We start from the raw sequence: 22,256 nt of genomic DNA, 5'->3' as shown, positions 1-22,256 counted from the left end.
GAAATAAAACTGTGTGTGTTTGTGTGTGTCTGCATGCATGTGTTCTGACCGACGTCTGTACAGTCGTAACCATGAGTTAGATCTAGATCACATGTCCTGCTGTGATTAACCCCTGGCACAAACATATCCACCACGAGGAGCACGGCTTTGATCTGCAGAGTGATTGTGACTCTTTTATGTTCACTTGCTCTGGTGAAGAAGTCTGACTGGCTTACAGAGTTAGACAGCACTGAACAATGCGGTTCCAGTGGACTCAGCTCGCTGACATGTAGGGGGGAGGGAGGAGAAACTTTCCTGCTCTGTGTTTACGACAGAACCTAATACGTCTGCTAAAGGATTACCTTGAGTGACAATGTGTAATTATACCAAACATTGTGACCTTTTTTTTGTTTGCCACTTATTTAACAGTTCTGATTTCATTATCAATATCACTGATCAATTTAATTCACCATTAATTCCTTTATCAATTTTCACTGTGGTATAAAATAAAATATAATGCAAATAACATGCAGAATAACATCCAGAAAGAATATGATGATTCCACTGATTCCACTGAAAAATAAAATATTTTTATATCTAGACAACATATTGGTCATTGTTTAGATTAGATTTGATTAGATTACTAATCCCACATATGGAAAGTGTTGAAACATTGTTTCAACAATTATATGCAAGTGTAGAAATATTTTACTGAGGCAACCTTGAATGCACCATCCATGGTTTGTTTGTTGTATTTAAATAGGCTATAAAAAGTGTCAGACAGGGCTGCCTGTACTGAGACTAGATAGGGGAAGACACTGTGCAGCTCCACTGTGCAACAGTACCAACACGTCCTACTCACCACTTCAATGGGATAGATGTAGGAGAGCTCAGAGAGGAGCTGACGACAGCGGAAGGTGAGCTGAGCGTTGGACTTGAGGAACTGCTCTCTGGAGAAACCGAACCAGAAACAAGGAAGTTGAAGTTTGAGTGAGAGTTAGAGAATGGAGAGCGACCAAAGATGGAGCAGACAAAGCACAGAGATAAACTACGAGCTGTAGCTAAAAAAAGATGAGAAGGTGAAGGTGAAATACTGCAGCAGAGTTACTGCTCCTGTGGGGATGACTCCAAGCCCTGAAGGTAACAGAAAATACAGTGAAGAGACAGACAGTTTATGTGTGCTGTGCAACAATGTGACAGCAGGACAATGTCAGTCTGCTCTCTGTCTGGGCAGCAGACAACGGAGAGAGGAGCCACATTTAAAAGAAGCATCTGCAACAACACCTCAGCCAATCAACAAGTCATTTTAGACCTAAACTGTGAAAACACTATATAAAGAACTTGTCGTGTTATTAAAGCAGGCAAAATATTCCACAGTTATGATCCATGAAAAAGAATTTGACTGTATTCACACCAGAAGCAGCCAGTGTGACATAACTTCATTACTTTATTGTTCCTTTACCATGAATAATTAGGACCATGATTCATCATGATTAATTGTGATAAAACCAATGCTATTCTGTAAATAATCAGATTGAAAATTGTTACTATTGGACAGGCCTAATGATGTAGAAATTATTGCAATATAAAAAAAAACCACATGAAAAAACATGAATGTATATTCACTGTGACGATCCCTAACACAGTAGAACAAATCCACTCACCTGACAAACAGTATGATGACATATCGTGTCTGACTTTTTCTCCCTTTTGTCCATCTCTTACTTGTGACATTTACACAAAGTGCCTTACTGAACGCGGACAGAAACAGACTTCGCCCAAGAACAGTTAATTGAACATGATGTATCCTCCCACTACTGCTCCTCACCTTTCACCAGAATTTCCGATGTGGTTTTGCCTGTGGTCAGCAGCGTCTTATCATTAGTCTTTAATTGCTTGCGGACACTTTGTATACGTAGAAGCGGAGACCGAGCGGTGTGTACCAGGGTTGACCTGATTTGGCCGATGAGGATCTGCCACATTCAATACATGTAGTCACGATCAAAGGCACTGTGATGTTCAGGCCTGGTTTTCTTGGACACTGCAATCTGTAGTGTATGCCTGCAGCCATGGAATACTTTGGGGTTGATGAACATCCTGGCTATGTTGGCAATAAACACTATTACTTTCTGGTTTGTGGAACAAGGCTCCCGTTTAATTATGAATATCTAGTTTACATTCAACAGAGTTCTAACGGATGTGGATGTAACAAGCTGTTACAGGAGAGGCGCCATCTTGATTTTGCTCATATGTAATGTTACGAACGAAATAATACTGTGGGGAAAAAATATTGTTTGTGTATTTCGACTAGTATGATATATACAGTATTAGACGTTTTTATTGTGCACTTCTACTATCAGCGTGATTGATAATGATTGGTTTGATAGTGAACACATTTGTTTTTTAAATTATCCAACTAATTATTTAGTCAATAAAAACAAAACAAATATATTAGTAACTTTATAATGTGTCTATATTATGTGTAATATAAGGGAAAAAGACACAAGAACAAAAACAAACAAATATAAAGAAAATGTGTTTTAATTTTATGGATGTATTTAAAACTGTTAATTTTAAGAATAATTAATAAATGTTTATATTGAATTTATAATTTAATTTGTTTTATTCAAATTGTTAAATAATTATTGCAGCCCAATTTGTAATAGCACCAGTACAATTTGTAATGATATAATTTATCTTATTATTATTATAAATAATAACAACACTCAATACTAGGCATATACAGTATATATTAATATAAAATATTTTGCAATTTCTTTCTAAATGCATAAAAAAGGTAATAACATGTACCCATTAAATGAATACCCGTGCAGAATCCATTACAGATATGTTCACTACTACAGAGGCTGCTGCATCTTGATATTTAAAACCTTATAGTTAAAAATCTAAATAAAATCAGTCACACTCACATTTGCTCTAAAAATTGTTATCTCCTGGTAGAGGCCCTTAAATCTAATTTTTAATTAAAAATTACACTGTGTCTGCCATTCCCTTGTTTTTTTAGAGCTAAAAGAAGGATAAGATTATAAGGATTTTCTGGGTTTTTTTTTTTATTTCAGGGTCTTTGAGGGAATATACGGTTTCCTGGAAATTGGAATTTTCTTACACCTACCAGCTAGTTGAGGTGGGGCTACACTCCTCCACCCAGGTCTGTGCACAGGCCAAGGCAAACACAGGCTGATAGGGATTTTTAGCACAACGTGCAAACTCTGAGATAACATAAATAGACGAGTGCGACCACAAAAACATCCCCTTGTTTTGTAAGGTGGGAGGCCGAGTGCAGGATGTAACCTCATCGCAGTTCAGTACTTTTGAGCCAAACACTGGATCACACCAATGATTGGGCCCCCCGCAGAAGGATCAGGGCATTTCAAAAATGTGTGTTCCATGCAAAAATAAAGCAATAGCTAATTACAGGTTAACACATACCTCTTGGCGGTGCATTCTTTCTGCTGCTTGGTTAAGGACTCTTTCTCCTCCTTCAAACTCACATGCCGAACGGAGAAAACTTCCTCTGACAGAGACAAATAAAAAGGAGAAAATTATCAGGTGTGTGTACGTGTGTGTTCTGCTTCACTTCATCCAAACAGCCAGGTGGGCTTGTGTTTTCTTTGGTTGCCATCCACTGTTAATACCTAAGCAACATGAAACAGGCCTTTTGATGAGGCGAAAGCATTTCCTCTTCACACCACATAAAACTAAACAACACATGTATGCAACTAACAGGATTGGACAGACTCTAAACACAGAGCTGCTCGGGTAAATAAAACCAGACAGGTCAGGGCCAATAGAGATGCGTCTTGTGGAAGTTGTTTAACCGCAATATTGGCAAGTTCACAATGAAGCAGTGTATCCTATAATCAATAAAGAAGCAAGGGATAATTGAGGGTTGCAAAAAAATAAATACAATTCCAAATAATGAAAAAATATTGCCCATCCTGGGCTTACAACAAACACAAAAACTTACTGATGCAGACGAGCTAATCTGTCAGCCATTTTGACCTCTTTCTTCAGACAACAATATCATGCGAATAATATTTATCTAATTTGCATTCAGTCTAGGGCAAAGTCTGTACATAATTTTGCTGAAATTTGCTTTTTCTTTGATGAAACTTTAAACTACCACAACACATTGTCAGTTAGTCTCAAGATCTTACTTTGGGGATAATTTTGAGATAGTACATTCATAAGACCAACAATGTCCTGTCTGTGACCATTGATAACTTCAATTGAATTGATGCAATCTCTGAGCATTATTCAAAGAAATCCCTTCAGATGGTTAAAAAATATCTATGATCAATAAGAATATGTTTTTAATTTGGGGAAAATGTAGTTGTTATTTACTCGTATGTCTTAATTTTGATTAATGAATGCCCAGGGGAATAATGATTATGTACTGAGTTCAATGACTGATGTGTTACACCAGCCTGAGATCTGACCCCAAATGGAGCAGTACAGCAGGGGGTGTCAGGAAAGTGAGGGCAGGGCAATTACACTGTCAAATCACATGTGTGATGAGACAGATTGCTCACAGCACCTGCTTTTCATCACATTTTTACCAAATGTCCAGGCTGCACAGGCTGGCATGAAGAGCATGAAAGGAGAAGAAAGCCTCCCGACAGAGGAAGGGAAGAAAATAGAGGCATCTCCATCAGATTAAAGACGAAGAAAGATAATGTCAGGCGGAGCAGACAGACTGTCCTTTGACTCAGAGTGACGACATGAAAACACCGACCGTACAGGCCTGTGGTGCAGGGCCTCTTTCATGTTACGCCCAGCCTTTTCCTATCCAATCTTTCCATCCATTTTCTCACACCATTATGTCTTTAACTCATTCCAGTTTTTCACATGTTTAACTGCACCGTGTAACACAGAGGAATACACAAGGATTCCTGCCATTTTCTGTATTGCATCAATACTTCATAAGTTCATTAAGTGTTTTGTATTGCATCAATACTTCATAAGTTCAATTCGTGTAAGTGTTTTTATACATGGTGTATCATCATCTTTTTTGATAGTAACATTAATAAAATAGTATTAGTAGTAACAATCCCAAATAATCATCCTATAAGCCTGTTAAAAAGTTTTGTTTTGGCCACATTTGAAAATGGAAAGTTATGGATATCTAGTTAGAGCAGCTGAAGGCCGGCGCCTCCTTGGTGGATTGATGGGTGAAGCCGATCGGAGGCAGAAGACCTCAGGGTGAGGAACTGTCTGGAGTGTGCCTGAGGAGTGAGGTTATGGGCGGCCTCCAAAGGTTAACAGCAGAGTTTTGTAAACAATGCAATCTTTGACCTGGAGCCAATGACGATGATGAATTATGGGAGCAACGTGACTGGAGGAGAGGGTTGTAGTGAAGTGAGGAGCGGCAGAGTTCTGAAGCAGTTTATGAAGGGATTTGTGAGGGAGACAGAAAAGAAAGGATCAACAATAAAGCATTCTCTTCTAATGTGCTGGTAATTTAATTATATGGGATTATATTAATTTGAAAAAGCTGAAAATTGTTATTGGGTGAAAACAATATTTTCCATTTAACGAGTTAGAAATTATTCATTTTTCTATCAGTGAGCACAAGTGGTTCCCTGCTCTTTATGGTTTATGCCTTGGGCTTCACTGTTAATACGCCGTGTATGGTTAGAATCACATTTTCAATGCTTATTGCATCACAGTTTTTCACAGCTCTCTAATTGCACACACGATTCAATGTCAAGTTCGGCCCCTGTGGAAGCTCTACTGTGGGAATTACATCTGTTCAACGGGTGAACACTACAGTACACTGACGGTCCAAGCTGTAAACTGTGTGAGGAGAGATCATCAGAATATGAGAGTCATTCAATACACGCTACGGCTAATGCATCTGTCCAACACATTGTGAAGAAGTCGGCGATGATGCACGCCGCATTCCATCAACTTAAAGAAAACTGCTTCCATTGGGATACTGAAAAGGTAAAAAACAGAAAATACGTGGAGGAGGCGTTGTGCGTTAAGACTGCAGCACCTGTCAGCTCTTATTCTCAGACAGGATGAAAGATGTAGATGTGTAAAACCGTGCTACAGGATGAAAGATGTAGATGTGTAAAAGCAGCAGCACGGCTGCTGGTAACTGCTCTAATGATGATAGCTTCAATATGGGACCTTTTCTCCGAGGTGACAAACTCCCCTGAACACAATGTACCTTCGCTAAATGCTGTACCTAACACTCTAGAAACCCAACCGTTGACATTTATTGCGCAGGAGCTTTGGCTGTGTTACAAAGGGTGAGAACACCTCCGCTCACTAAGTACAATAAACGCCATTCACTACCCTGATTTATGTCTTCTCTTCAAGGTGGACGGAGGAAAAATTAGACAGGAGGAAATTGCGACAAGAGTGTGACCCCACCTAAACCCTAACCATTCAGTCTGGAGGCAGAATAGGTTGGCTTTTATTTAAAAGAATGGTTAAAAAAAAAGAAGAAGAAGGTGGGCTCACATGTTCTCTGTTTTAGCTTTGTGTGAAAACAAGCTTTACCTAAAGTGGCCTTCTCAAGTGTATGCACAAGAGACGTAAAACAACAACCGTGTTTCCAGATGTCAAGTTGTCTCACATATTTTTCCATCACTGTACAGCTGGCTGTTCACATGTCACTGTGACGATCACGGTCACTGACGTTCCTGAGTCCTGTTAAGGCAGCATGAACAACTTAGAACCCGCAGGAACATGCATCAGCACGTCTGCAGCAACATTCTATCGCACGGGAGCCCGACCGCCTCCTCGCCTTTATCAGCTGGCACACATGTGGATGCACACACCTGCACAATCTCCGCTGTATGTTTTGCTTTCCGGGGGCCATTTGTTTTGAATGAGGCCAGACGTTTGGAGAATAACAGGTTGATAAGGGTTATTCACTAATAGGCTCCATTACTGTGGAGGGGATGTGAAGACCACACGGTCAGGTACAGATGACATTGTAAAAAGCGTGACTGAGAAAAGGATATTAAGTCCATATGAGATACTCTTTGGGGATTTTATTACATAGCGATGAACTCACACACAAGTGTCAATAAAACTTCCACAGAAACCTGTGTCTCATAGACCGTGGAATGTGTGAAATTCAGCCAATTTAACACTAATTGAATCAACATTGGTAATAAATAAAACTATAAATCACTTTTCCCTAAGCCACTTGTTTGCCTGTTAAGCAATCTCTGTCACATCCTGTGTACTTTGTGCTGGAAAAAAAACAAAAGGTTTAAGTTTGAGTTGATAAAATCACATGTCTGCAAAACACGGGAAAGGATCAGAGGAATAAACAGGTTCCAGTGCCAGTGTAAACATAATCAGACACAAAATCAGCTGCGAGGAAAAAAATATATCTGAGTGTCCTGGCTATAATTAATGCTGGCTTTTTGTTGTTTTCCACCAATTGCATAATATATGAATATGTGTGAGCTAAATGAAAAAAAAACAAAGGGCAGGGAAAAGAGAAAGGCTCTGCACTGCATATGGCTTTTAGCTTCTAAGTTATGAGTCTGGGAAAAACTCCAGCTACTTTTCAACACAGTCCTCTTCAGCTAGTTTTTCAGTACCATTTTCTCTTGACCACGCTAAAGGAATTTTTCTTCCGGTACTTAATAAGCACCTGTCCGGCCTGGAGAGCAGCCATGAAAGAGCTGCAGATGAAGAGGGCAGGAGCAGCGTCTTTTGTCAGGGCTGTGGACGCAGGGGCGACAGGTAAAAGAGGCCGAGGATTAACTGCCATTTTCTAGTACGGCAGCACAAAGGAAAAAAAATCTCCCTCTTAGTACCGTGTGTCTGAGAAAATGATCGTCAGCATTCAGAGACGGCTTTCACGCTAATCACAGACAATCCTAACTGTGGCTTGGCAGCTGAGTGAGGTCCCCTGCCCTTGGGTCAAACACAAGTCGATCCTCTATTCGAAAGCTTCTTGAAGGGTGTGACAGCTCTGTACCCAAGACAATGACTCAGACTCAAATATCACTCAGAACTAACAACCAAATATAGAGAATAGCACGGGTGCAGGCATGATGCAACTACAACAACAGAGGAAAAGATGTAAAAAAAAACCCTGAGAAATTAAAAATAAAATAAGTCTATCTAAATTTTAAGGTGTTTGTTTGTTAACTGAAAGCTAGGGCTTTTAAAATAAAGATGGAAAAGATGCAATAAATTGAGGAATTTAATTAACAGCGGCCGTACATGATCAGACTGAAGAGTGGAAATGTTTGTAAGAATTCAGGACACTGTATGTCCATGATCTGTTGATATATGAACAATCACAGAAGGAACAATAAGATGATTTAGTAATTGAAATGACAGCTATATTAACTATAAAATACATTAAAAAAAATTCAACTCCAATTGAATAAATTCTGTAGTATTTATTATCTAGTAGTTACTGGCCATAAGTTAAATAATATTATTTTAATATCATTTATAGATTTAATACATGGATTTTAAAAAGAAACCCATGCAGCAAATCATATTTTTAACCCCCCCCCAAAAAAACTTCAAAGTACGTCACTAGAAAAAATCCGTTCTCTGTGAAGAACAGAAACTGAACTGGGCAGTCGGGGTCAGTTAATTGAGGATCTGTTAAGTCTCCTTACTTCAGCAGATTAAAGTAATGTAGAGAACAAAATGAAGTCTACAATGCTCAGTGTTTTTCACTTTTATTATTTTGTGTTGAGTGTACGACTGTAGGGTGCCTTGATGGCATGATACTGTGCAATTATTTTCCTGAAGTGTATGCTGTAGATCAACAAAGATGCAGTACAGTGTAACGTTAGCAGACGTACATATCTGCTGCATAAGCCCCTAGGTGGTTCTTGTAGAAAACCCCTCTGCTTTACCTTTCTTCTGAAGCTGTGCTCTCTCCTTCTGCCGCAGGTCGACCTCTCTGCCGAGCGCCTTCCTCTGCCTCTGCAGCTCATTACGCAGCATGGCGATGCGCAGCTGCATGCACTCCCGCTCTTTCTTCTATAGAGGAGACCGATGTGGGTAGGGGTTAAGGGGTGAGGGAAGCAGGAGGGGAGGGGGTGAGAGAGAGAGAGAGAGATGATGAAAATGCATACGCTCACAGATATTTCACAGTTTATTGCTCTTTCATAATAACTGCCCCGACCCAAAATTCCTACCAACTTTAAAAACAGAGTTTGTTTTGCAGACTGATCCCTTTCCCACTGTTCTTTACTGATCCCCTGAGCCAACACCCACCATCACGAATCAACATTAATCCAACATTATCAACAGATGACAGGGAGTGTGAGGAACTCTCAGGCAGTTTAAACCTCTTTCTAAGCTCTGAGATTAGTAAAGCTGACCGAAGAGTTTAGTTCGCTGGAACTCCGATTGTAAAAAGGCTAAGGTAAGGGTTAGTTAATATGTTAGTTATTGTTTATTTACTATATTTTATTTAACACTTGGCCATTAAAAATACTAATCCACTTTATCTTCGGTATATTTAATATTTGATATATATACTGTATATAAAATATATATTAAGCTAAAAAAAATGTAATGATGATACCTTTTTGATTAATTAGATTCTACCTGGAAGAAGGAGAACAGCTGTGGGCTAAACATCTAATGAGGACGAGCTCAAGGAATTCATGGAGTGATGGATACGATACGGAAAGGAAGATCCAAGAGCTGATATTCCTAGACCGTGTGGATGTTGTTCTTGTCAACAGCCACACGGTCTGAATGAGCTGAAGCTGAGTTGTCAGAAGGAAACACGACAAAAATGATGGAGGATGACACTGATAATAGAGGGATGCATAGAAACTTTCTCCCGGGATAACAGAGATCCCCATCTTGATGTTCACTCTGACACGCATGCACCGAGATAGTGATCACGACCAGGATCTGAGAAAACACAGATATGCTTCTTCATGAAGACTTCTGAGGGTTTTGCCACGATAAGACCGAGTGGTATCAGTCGCAGAGTGAAGACTGATAGAGCCTCCATCACTGTGGTGTGTGGAACCCTGAAGCTCGCATGTTAACCACCACCGGCTTTGGCACGAACCAGGAGCCTCCTACACTTTCACTTAGCTGCATAGTTGACAAGTGGGTCATAGCCGTGTGAGACTGTGTGTGAGAGCGAGAGACTGTAAACCACCAGCAGAGCCCGTCTGACTCCTACCGGACTTCAAACAGTGGTGGCTCAGCTGAGTAAATAAGCAGCAGGCGTAGGGAGCGCATGTTATAACCTAGCAGATCAATGGCAGAGTGTGGGTGAGAGGGTGAAAGGGCCATGCACTGGGGTTGCTGGCCTCCACTTTGTCCTTCTTTGATCCGTGCACACAATGACACGCACAGGAGGATCAGACAGAGCTTTGCTGGGGCATTGAGACAAACCCTCAGAAGAGCCAGACAATGCTTCCCTCACTCCAACTTGGCAAGTTTTTACAGAAAGGTAGAAGATGAGGATTATGTGATTCATTTGAAGCGAGTCATGGAAGGGGTTTTAATGAATATTTCACTGAGGGGGAAGTATCAGAGACGAGCTTTTGAAAAGGATCTTTTGTGGCCAGAGAAAGGAGCCTCAATGTTTTTGTGGTGAGCCCGAAGAAGGCTATAGTGGGACAACTTCAATAGATGGGCTGAAGTCTGGGAAATGAAAAAGCCGTAGCCAAAGCCAGTTGGGAGCATAATGGAAAGTAACAGCTGTAACAGCTGAATAAAGAGGCTGTAAAGTCTTTATTTTGGTATCTGTGTAAAACATCACACACAGCTGAGGCCAAATCAAAACTGAAGGTAATTGAAATGTCAATGACACTTCCTCTTGGACTCATGAGGGCAGAGCGGTGAATGCCTGTGAAGTAGCTCACTGAGCAAATGATTTAAATATTGTAAAAAGGTGGAAGGAAATGAGAGAGAAAAAGAAGAGAAAAAAATGAATGTATGTAAATGTTTCTGTATTTGACGCAGACGCTACGGGACACGCAAGGACAACTGGAATTGTTGTTGGCTTCATGTACACTGGTCAATCACTATTACTACTGATATTAAATGAAATAGAAAAAAATAAACGAGCTGAGCTGTACTTAATTAACAAAATGACTTTGATTAAACGCAGTTGATTCATTGATGTATTTTGTAAATCCTGATCTAACACCGGTATGTAGTAATTCACTCCTACTGTTGTGAAATAAAATAAAAATAATTCAAAAAAATGAAAATATCACAGCTGTCCACAATGAACTCCAGTCTGTGGAGGAGGAATGTGATCCTGGTATGTGACACAGACAAGTCTACCTGGAGGATGAAAAGACCAAAGTGTTACAGCCTCGGGGCTTTTACAGCACGACAGCAGAGAAGCCAGTGGCTGCTTTGAAGGGTGTGTTTACCATAAACACCAAGTCAATCCTGGGATCAGTGCTCCGTTTTCACAGCTGTGTGGATGCCAGTTCCAAAAATGTTAAACACGCTGTCTTGCTTTGCTTTGGATCACAGTGGAGGACGTAACAAAAGGCAGAAACGTGGACTGTGGATTTGGGCTATTTTGGCCATCTTTTTGGGGTCAGGAGCTGCTATTTAAAGGGATCTATCCAATTAAAAACATTGAATATATGTTTACTCACATTAACTGAACATACTTTATAAATTAATTCATTATACATCCATTATATGTTGGCTTCCTGATTAAATACATGTAGCTGTATGAGACAGCCCTAATCAATAGTGTGATTGTATGTGACATTGCTGTGTTTTCCAGTTGCATGTTTCAGGTTTTTAAATCTTGTAAATGACCTGTTAGAATACTGTGAGACTTCATAGTGATGGTTGTAGAGACAACAGCCCTTGCACTAAAATAGTGAATGCATTAAACAGTGGAAACAATGATAAGAAATTAAGAAATGAAATTTGCTAGTGAGTGACGATGCTGACCCGTTCTGTGCAGGCTGCTGTCGTTCGTAGCTTTTCCTCGATCTCCTTCCCGATCTTCTGCACCGTCACCTGCGTCTGCTTGATGGCTCTCTGTGCCGTGTGAAGCCTACCAGAGGAGGAGAGGACAAAGTCATTATCCTGGCCAGTGTTTGTCACCACAAAGTAGACCACATGAAAAAAACACTTAGACCCAAGAGACCACTAAAGTTACAGAAGAAATTTAAAAGAGAAATGATGGTCAGTATTGGGACACAAGAGCAATCCATTTCCAGTCACTTAAAGTCACATACTCAAAGGCTGAACCATTACTTCCACAGTGACTGTGCAGTCTTTGTTATCCATTGTGCATCTTTTCTGTGGTTAATATCCTTTGTTCCAGACCACAGACTTTCTGAAACTGTAAAAGTTAATGGGTTCTGGCAATGAGGATAGGAGGACAAAAACAACTAGAAACAGTCGCAGTATTATCCCCTACATTTGATTGGACTAGACACACCAGATTGGTGGACACCACAGACCACACTGTAAATAACAGAAACATCACACACACAATTTAATCTCTGTGATTTTTTAATGGTCAAAAGCAGTCCAAAAAAAAGCTAACAAAAAGCCACAAAGACAGAGGTTGTTGTTTTTTTAACAGCTCCGTCACTGCCGTTGTGGACAGTGGTTAGGTAATACTACCAAACAGGATCGTTGTTCATGGTATTAAATGAAGTATACCATTAGTATATGGAAATAAAAACTGGTTTGATTTTAAATATTTTTATTTGATTAAATCCTATATAGTAAATATATATTCTTTGGTCTGCAGCTTGCATTAAAGCTAAAAATTTGACATTTCAAGGCCGCATTTTCTGGTGTGAGTGTCACCAGCAGACTCAGTGAGTCCTTATGCCCTTACCTGAATCACTGCTGGATCTTTAATGACAAGTAAACATGTAACATCAAACATGTTGGACGGGGAACTGACTGAGAATAAACACAAGGATGGAATAGCCAATGACAGTGAGTGTAAAGTGAGGCTGTGCAGCCAAGGAATGAATCTAAACCTCCACTGCCGGGACACGTTTGATGAGAAAACTCTGCGTGTGAGTTTTATGTAAGAGGCTTTTTCTTGAGTCTTGAGTTTTTCTTTATAAATCCTGGATGCCTGTAGTTCTAAACGCCATAACAGTGATCTCAGGATATCAGTGCCGCTTTCTGAGCAAGAACCCAGAAAAATATTGTTCTAATGATATGAGGAGATCTTCATGGCCACGGTGAAATAATTGAAGTCTTCATCCGCATAGTTTTAATTTACGTGAGGCAACAGTGATAGCAGCTGGAGATGGTTCTCTGGAACATCAGGGTAAATCTGTTTTGACAGCTTCCTCTCTCTTGGTGACTGTGATTGGACAACCTGATATGCCTTTTTCCCTCAAGGTGAGAATAGTTATCTTCTCTCTTCTTTTCACGCATGTCTAAGCCCCTTATCATTTCCTGAGCATGGGACTCACACCTTACCACCAGACTTAATACCAGACGAGGTCCATCAGAGAACCATGGCAGCATTTTTCCACACTCTTCAGGCTAACAATAGAAGCACTGGTCCACAGATCACATGATAACCGTTGATGAGCCCTGGCAGTTCTATTTTTGTAAAGATTAAAAATTACTGAAAATCTCATTCACAAAAGATTACTGTAAGTTATGTCTGAAGCTGTGTGCTTATCTCTGGTGGCGATGAACATCTTTTGACTGTGGCACTAGACGTGAGATAAAAGTCTCCCGCGGACATTTCTCAATATTTAATAAACACAAGGTCTCCTGAGAAATTTTCAAATGTATTCTCAACTGTGTGAGAATTTGAAAAGAAAAAGAAAGAATTTTCCAGGTATAGGAACTGTAGTAAACGCTCTCCACCACAGGTTTCCTGTGTTTTAGCCATTTACCTTTACTGATTAACCTAAAATAAATATTTGCCATGATTTACATGTTTTGTTATGTTTCAGGATCTGCACTTTTGAAAATCAACACCGAAAAAAGGAAACAGAAAGGACAGATGTGTCAGCTGGCACACAGAGATAAGCAAGAAGGAAATCAAGAAAGACACCTGAGAATATTCTGTTTCTTTAAGAGAAAAAACTAAAACAAAAGGCACATCAACCCCACACAACAGACGAGGCACATAAACAACTTTTCATTTGCATCTAAATTCCTGTGTTACAACACGACATCTGAAGTTTATCAACCTAAAACATTCTGTCATTTTTATTTACAGGAAATTTCCCAATTCATTTTCTGTATCACTGGGGGACTTTTCTTTCGGGTATTACAGTTAACCTAACATCAAAATCTTTTGCGTTTGACGGAGAAAAGGACAGACCACAATGCAGAGGTGCCCTGTATCAGATAACACTGATCAAATCAGCAAATGTTCCAGTGGTTAAAATCCAATAGACATGCTGCTGCCTTTCCAAAGCTGTTTCTGAATGCATTTAACGTCATGTGGCCTGGCCCGTTCTCCAGCCGTTCATCACATGCGAGTGTGCCCAACGCACTTGTCAAACAAACCCAGGTCAGAGGAAACAAGCCCAACGACTAATGACTTCACTGAATTCATTTCCAGCAACCATTTCTCAACCGGCACAGGGTGAACAGGGAAACCAATTAACCAATTCAAAACAAGCTTTTAGAAAACAGTGGTCACAAATTAAGGATAATGTTCCACTGCATCACACCTATGCAGCGGACAAAAACGGCAACACAACGGTGGAAAAACTTTCTACTAAAAGCACTGATAATAACTTTCAATGAAGAAAGAATTTCAACATGCTTCGACACACTCATCGTTGACTTTAAGTCTTTTTTTGAATAAAGTAGCAGTTTAAATAAAGGTGTTTAAAATTGTCTGATGTTTAAAAAAAAATTAAAAAATACAATAGTAAATACATACTTTAAAGAAAGAAAAATCCGAAAGCGATTTCCTGCTAAAGCAGCAGCAGCAGATAGACAACAAGTTAAGCGATTTCCTGCTAAAGCAGCAGCAGATGATTTAGAACATAAAACTTTGTTCTAAAAGAATAGACAACAAGTAAGAAGAGCCTGGAAAGATTTTTTTCAGACATTTGTTGACAACTTAAAAACCCACAATGCCATGACAGCTGAAACAAACTATAACTTCACCCTCTGACACTGTATAATACACAGTATCCAGTATGTATATAGTGCTGTGTAAACAGTACTGTATCTTTTTATCAGAATGGCAAGAGAATCGCTAGTCACAAAGGAAGAATGGTTGGTAAAAGACTTGGCAACGGAATTCACCAAAACATTTAGCAATGACTGACATGAGATGCAGACCTCACATGACGGAGGGCAGCACCGTCTCCAGGCCCAGACCTGATGGAGCTGATTAGGGATGAACTGGACACAAGGTCGAGCAAAACAGCCCACAGTTGTAACACATTAGTGTGAACTAGTGCAGAAGTGTTGGAGCGAACTCTCTAAACAACGTTTCATTCTTGTTGTTGAAAGGAGGAGATGTGTGTGACTGGCGGCTGGATGAGTCAAAAAAAAAAGTGGATTTCTTTCCAGACATTACCATAATTTGTTGTCTTTAAAGTCTTGGACTATTTATTTGCTCTGCTTTTCAAATTCAGCAAACACGAAGACGGGGCAAAAGAAAAAAAGGTGGTAAGCTTACACCAGTAACCAGAGCCGTTTAAACCCAGCTCTGGTCACTGGTGTCCATGCAACAGAAGATAAGATCAGCCCAATGAAGTGTCTCTGGCCAATCAGCACATGTGCTTTTCCAGGCACATGGTTTTCCTGGGGCCTGTAAGCCATATTTACAGAAGAACTCGAACAGAGAGGACATGAAAAGATATTTAACTCTCTATTAGAGAGAGATAACTATGTTTAAGTGAGGAAAATTTAAGTCACTGCAGTTCAGACTACATGTCCTTGTTCTGTCACAATTTAAATAATTAACTGATGCTAGTTCCAGTAATGTACAGTCTGAGGAATTTAATTTCAAACCTAAAAACAAGTAATATAATATATTTATATACTTGAATTTAATATATAATTTAAACAAAAGAAACTGTCATTTTAATTTGACAAATAATTGATAAATAACATAGCAAACAATAACGATTTTAAATCTCACTAATAAATATAAATCAACATTCCTTAATATGATAAAAACTTTTTTTCTGTCAACTGCTAGAGCAGAAGAACACATAACAGCAAGTGGATGTCTGTGTTTCACATAGAAAAATATGCAAAAAGATAACTCAAACATTAGCTTCATAGAGTTGGTGGATTTTAGCCATTACTCTGCAGTCTGAACTTGTAGAATTTGAGATTGTAGAATTTGTCAAGTGATTGCAGACAGTTTAGCCATTACTCTGCAGTCTGAACTTTCTGTATGTATTGACTGTGTATTAAAGCAATGTTAAGTAGACAGTAATTAAGTAGAGTGGATTAATGGATATACAGTGCCAGACCTTCTGTCTATGCATTAAAATGCATTTGTAAGATTTGTACTATTGAGGTTCCAATCAACTCACCATGGCTTTACTGTAGGGGTGAAAATTAAAAAAAAAGGTTTGCACAGTCATGCTCATTAAAAGAGATCAGTTCTGTAAAGTACAGTTGTTCTTCAGACAACAGTCTAACCCCATGTTAAACTGAAGCCAAATGCTTCCACTTGCATACAGCACCTCAGTGCTTCTGTTGACATATACTGTACAAACATGCATACCTCTAGGTAGGAGCAAAGATAAGCAATTCAGAAAACATAGGCAACATGTGTTTCTGATCATTAGAAAAAAAAAATCAATTTCCTCTAAAGGCCTGAGAATCTCTGGACAGGTTTAATCTGCAGTGCCACAGCACTGAGCCGTTAAAGTCGTGCCCTGCAAACGAACGTTCAACATGTTGTCACAGGAGTCATTGCTATAAGAAAGCAGCAGCTTGGTCGACCAACAATGTTCAGTAATTGCAAAACGTTGGTGAAAAGTGGGAAGGTTTAGAGAGAGCCCATTTAACCAGCAGTATTACAAGGCCTCCCTTCTTCACTTAACGCCCAGACAAAAAGCCTTTCAAACACACGGATGTGAAGAATACTGACAGCATTACGGAGCATCCAAGACTGTCCCAAAAACACTGACTGCTGACTCATCTTCATCAGCACCTTCTTAGCTTGCATTCATACAGACAGTGGTCTGACTCTTTCCAAAGCTGTGACTTAACCTTGTGTCTCTGGTGAATAGGAGTTGGCTGATTGATGAGCTGTGTCTCTTCATCTTCATCTATCTGGGACAGACAAGCCTACATCGTCATGTTACTCACACCAGAGGGGACTGCTTTTATCTACAGCTGGACAAAAAGGCTATGTGTGAATCTGCTGACAAATTACGACCATTAATCATGATCAGGGATGACCTTCAGGAAGCAGCTCTAATTCTTTTTTTTGTCTTAACCAAAGCAGCACTTGACACTGCGGCTCATCCAGAATAGAAGAGCAGGGATATAGGATATTAGCAACTCTGTTGTTCTGGGTAAAGACCTCTGAGACTCCTGCACAGTGAGTACACCATGAGACCTCTTTTGCGGCAGCTTGTGGCCTAGTGGTTCGAAAATGAGGCTTGTAATCAGAGGATTGACAGCCCTGCAGAACTGGGATCTTTAAAGAGCGGGGATCTCCCTCGGGGGGAACTGGGATCTTTAAAGAGCGCAAAGAACTCCTCTACTCCATTGTAAGAGAAAATTGTGACAACTATATCTCACTAATTAAATATTCACTGATAAGTGTAGAATATGTTATGTTTGAGGTGTTATTCTGCGGTAGTTGTTTGAGTCCTGGCTGTTTTTTTTTTGTTCAGTCGCTTTAATAGTGGGGGCCACTTGATATTTTATAATAATTAATTTGGAAATAAACAAACATGAGTGACATCCAAAAGTAAAAAAGAAACAAACGCACACAACATGCAGCTTATATCCATAGACACCAATGAAGTTGAGCACTACCAAAAGATTCATGTGGAAAATCCGGGCTTCTCAAAGTGGTACAGTATATACGGTTATGTGCCGTGAGCAGTGGGAGGTTAATCCCTGTCGGAGTGTTCAGTATCTGATGAATTATTCTACTGGACATAATCATAAAGCATGTGCATATGAGCTCAGTTAGCCTGGAGAAAACTGGAGGAGGAGGAGGAGGAGCAGCCACTGTGGAGTGAGGGAAGAGGGGATCAACCTAAGTCCCACTGGGTGTGCACAGAAAAAAAGGATGTAAACGAAGGAAAGTGAGAGACATAAAGTAAGAGGGAGGGTGGAAGAGGAGGGGTCATAAAATGTGTGATTTAAACTGTATTTTTACTCTTTTTTTTTTTTAATCTGCAAACCTCGTCTCATATTAACATGACCACGTCTAATGAAGGAGTACTGTTGAAGTTCAGTCCGCTCTGGCACACCTCCTGCTTCTCGACGCTGCACAGGCCTGCTTTTATTTACATCCCTCCATTACATTCTTATAAAAGAACATTTTCTGAAGGTTTCCTCCTAATTAAAGGATCTTTACCTTATTTTAGAAATGCCGAACTGGCGTTCCAGATCTACATTTATTTTTTACAGAACTTGCAGTAATTACGTACTGTAGTTACGTGAGCAGACTTGGGCTAACAGAGGGTTTCCCTCGGGGGAAGCCCTGGTAATTCTCAAACTAGTGCTTACCCTTGACCACGTTCATATATAAACGTAAACAACAACTGTATGTTTGTCGCCTGGAGTTTTTAACTGCTGTTCCAGTGAGCTAGTGGGCAGCAATGTTTTCAGCCAATCTTTGTCTCCCCCTTGTGTTGTCAATGCGCGGTGCACATCAAATTCTTCGTCAAGTTCATCAACATTTCAAGACGTGCACTTAAATAAAAACCAGTGAGTAGTATAGAGGCATATTAATTAGTCAATATTAAAATAATTTTAAGTCAATAATTTTTTTGTCCCATCTGTCAACAGTGATTTTTTTCTTTTTTCTGTCAAAACTATAGTTGGACCGAAGTTTGAGAACAAAATTATAAAGTGTAAGATTATGTAAAGGTATACAAAGCCGTAGATAAAAGTGATATTTAAACACCTAATCACATTTAAAATCTAAATACATGTTGACTGTAGCTGACTTCATAATGGCAGCATAATACAGTACAGTAAGTCTTACCTGAGCAAAGAAAAAACACTGTAGGAGTTCCTGACTGAACTCTGGTCGACCTGAAGCAGACTGTTTTTCTTCCGCTCTGACTGATCCTGCAGCAACAACATGGCCGTGTGTCAGTGCAGAAGCCAAAGTGAATGCAAATAAACTAATGGGATTAGGCCTGGGTATTCCATTATGATGCAGGGAGCTCTGGAGAATGGACAAAAAAGCTTTACCTTGTGATCAAAGTCAGCTGCATAGTAGCCATCATTCAATCCAAATATGATCTCATTTGGATTCCTGGATCGAATCTGTGGACAAAGCAAGAGAAGGAGCGGCTTACTGCATGGACTGAGGGAAAAGAACAAAGGACAGCGGGCATCTGGATGTGAATAAAACACTGCAGTTTCTGTCTCTGAAAATATTCTAACTGTCATAGAATGGCAAGAAGACTGACTTCTTCAACCGTATCTTTTAATGCGCCTAACTTCAGTTTTCAGTTTTACTGTGCACAACTATTATCACCAAGTTTCAGTTTTCAGTTTTACTGTGCACAACTGTTATCACCAAGTTAACCTTAATTCTTTTGTTCCTCTAATACTCTAATAATCTGCCTTTAACAACTTTCTTCCTTATTAGATAGAAGCTGAAGCTCCTTTTATTTAAGCAGCCCTGCCTGACTCAATGACAGCTCAGCATTACCTTGATTCATTTAAAAGGGAGAGAAAGCAAAATAAAGTGTAAAGATATGGGTAGATTTCTGACCCCTCTTAGTATGTAATTGTCTTTAACACAGTAGCTTCATTTGGGAAGCTTGTATACTGAAGCTATACAAACGACTAAATTATTTTGAAAAAGAAAATACACTCATGTTTCCACTATGTGGCGTCTTCTCCAGGATGTATTGAGTATATTTCAGTCTGGCTTTGAGGATTTTCTTTAGAAAAAGTAGGATTTGTCACTTGATCTGCAGCCTAGAAATTCCTGTGCAGTGACTTCTTCACATCTTTTAGGTATTTTAAGTCAGCTTACATCATTGTGCTGCTTTACTGCCATCTTTTGGTCATTTCATTTTAATCATCTACGGTGTGACAACTCTATTATGTTTTCTATGCTCTTTAAAAAAGCAATTATATTATAATAAATGCATTCCATCAGAAGTCAGAATTATAGTTGTGATTGTTTTTTTTTTTTAATCAGGGGGTGAAAAGACTTTAATTTAGCTAAAACACCACACTGTTTAACCTTGCCACACCTTACCAAAACTCCAAAGTACCTCTGATCCTCATCTACTGTAAACGACATTTACACTTATCACAATTTTAAAAAAAAATCTAAATGTCTGGAGTGGAATACTATACTGTTTCAGGGGAAAATACTGTACGACAGACTAGCGGTCACACGGTGACAGTTCCAAAACAAGTACGTGCGTCTACACTGCATTTATCGTGTGGTGCCTGACCTGCTGCCCCGTGTATTTCAGGCCATCCAGATTGACCTTCCATTCTATGAGAAGCTGATACTGTTCCTCCTGTCCGCCCCAGATTCTCACCACAAAGCACGACACTGAGGTGTCCAGCAGGTCTGGCAGCATGCCAAAGTCCAGGCTGCGCCAAGTGGGATTCTAAAAAAATCCCCGTGAGAGATAACAATGAGAGAAACACACATCCGTTCATGAAAAAATACAAAAACTGATCAGCCCATGGAGTCAAATTTCAAGGTGGACACGGATTCACAGCAGCTTGTCTCAGAAAACGAGGGCTTTGGAAAAGGGAATGCACATAAGCAACGTTTTTTTAGTTAAACAAAATGCTGTTCTTCCAATTTAGAGCTTGGAGTGATCATTTATTGATTATGCATTTCCCCGATTATATAAAATAATAAACTGCCAACTCTCACTGAGGGTTTTATATGTGCATTTTGTGAGAGATTTCAAAAGCAGAAGTAGAGCTGTGCAGATTGAACAAAGAGGAGTGTGAGAGCAGCAGCTGCCATGAAAACAGGAACAGCATTTCCCTGCATGAGCATTAACAGGAAGGATACGCGAACTTAAGCTGTAACGTCAGCATGATGCGAAATACGGCAAGAGGAATTTGGCCCCAGCAAAAACCTAAGTAAAGACACTTAGTTTGCTATCAACATAATGTTTAAAAAGCAACAGGTCAGCTTGTGGTTCAGGCCAAAAGTTCAAGAGCAAAAGCTCCACTCTCGCCACTGATCATGCAAAAAAAACACAGTAATAAGTGATGTTGTAAATGACATATAATACAAGACATACAGTGAGGTCAAAGGTGGCTTCATAAAGAGCAGAGGTCATGTATAAATAGCAGCCATTGTGTCAGTATTAACAAAGCATTGTGTTTCCCTTCATTTAACTGACAGTTAACTCACCAGTGAGTCTCGTATGACTTCACTTTTGTAAAAGCCTGCAAAGACAAGAAAAACAGTTATGAACAAAGCACCGTGGCTAAAATACTGTGAGAAAAATAAAACACCCATTTCATGGACTGATCCAGAACATTAAATATCATGTCATGTGCACAGTGGTCAAAGAGGTTTACATATTTGATAGTCGTTTAAACTAGTTTTGGAAGAGATTTGTTATAGGTCAGAGATGAGAGCTACACAGACAACAAGTGACTTTCTGTAAAGCCCAATTAAACACAATTAAAAAAAACCACTCCATGCAGCATGAGGGAAGAATTAGAATTGAGTTACATTTTTAAATTATGACAACATGGATTTAAGAGAACGTTCATCACACATTGACATCTTCCCATGTTTGACATTGTGCCGACTTAGTTGGGAATATGGCTTTGAATGTTGGACGTTTGAACATTTCTGATGATGAAGTGAACTGTTTGGTCTGTCTGTTTAAAAATGCTGTGTGAGTTCATAGTTTTGTTAAACAGCAGTGATTATTCATAACATTAGTCACATTGTGGGACTTTTTTAAATTTGTGCAGAATATTTGTTGTTGAAAGGTGCAGTTTTTATGTTATATTGAACAAAGTGTATTCATAAAAAGTATATAAACCTAAGAGTAAATATAGGGACAATACTGTTTTTCCTTCAGGTTTGGATAATAAATTGGGAAAAGTAATATTGAGCCCTACTTATTAATTTAATAGACTATACATTTATTAGTAAAGGCATCATTTGTACTCTAGCAAAAAGTTTAAAA

General features: G+C 39.3%; 1 protein-coding gene across 1 annotated transcript in view; it reads right to left on the bottom strand.

The window, feature by feature from the left end:
* The window catches only part of uvrag (UV radiation resistance associated gene), a 67,641-nt gene that overhangs the window by 41,928 nt on the left and 3,457 nt on the right, over nucleotides 1-22,256 (bottom strand). The window contains exons 3-10 of the mRNA XM_008332265.3: nucleotides 21,464-21,498; nucleotides 20,535-20,696; nucleotides 19,309-19,383; nucleotides 19,097-19,182; nucleotides 11,896-12,001; nucleotides 8,853-8,979; nucleotides 3,430-3,514; nucleotides 842-929 (exon numbers count right to left, since the gene is read on the bottom strand). Coding sequence (XP_008330487.1) covers nucleotides 842-929; nucleotides 3,430-3,514; nucleotides 8,853-8,979; nucleotides 11,896-12,001; nucleotides 19,097-19,182; nucleotides 19,309-19,383; nucleotides 20,535-20,696; nucleotides 21,464-21,498 — 764 coding nt within the window. The remainder of the gene's footprint in view (nucleotides 1-841; nucleotides 930-3,429; nucleotides 3,515-8,852; nucleotides 8,980-11,895; nucleotides 12,002-19,096; nucleotides 19,183-19,308; nucleotides 19,384-20,534; nucleotides 20,697-21,463; nucleotides 21,499-22,256) is intronic.

The sequence above is a fragment of the Cynoglossus semilaevis genome, chromosome 19 (genome assembly GCF_000523025.1).
Source record: "Cynoglossus semilaevis isolate Cse_v1.0 chromosome 19, Cse_v1.0, whole genome shotgun sequence".
In the NCBI taxonomy this organism is placed as follows: Eukaryota; Metazoa; Chordata; class Actinopteri; order Pleuronectiformes; family Cynoglossidae; genus Cynoglossus; species Cynoglossus semilaevis.
The sequence above is the reverse complement of the archived record's forward strand: the minus strand, read 5'-3'. Positions and strand labels throughout refer to the sequence as shown.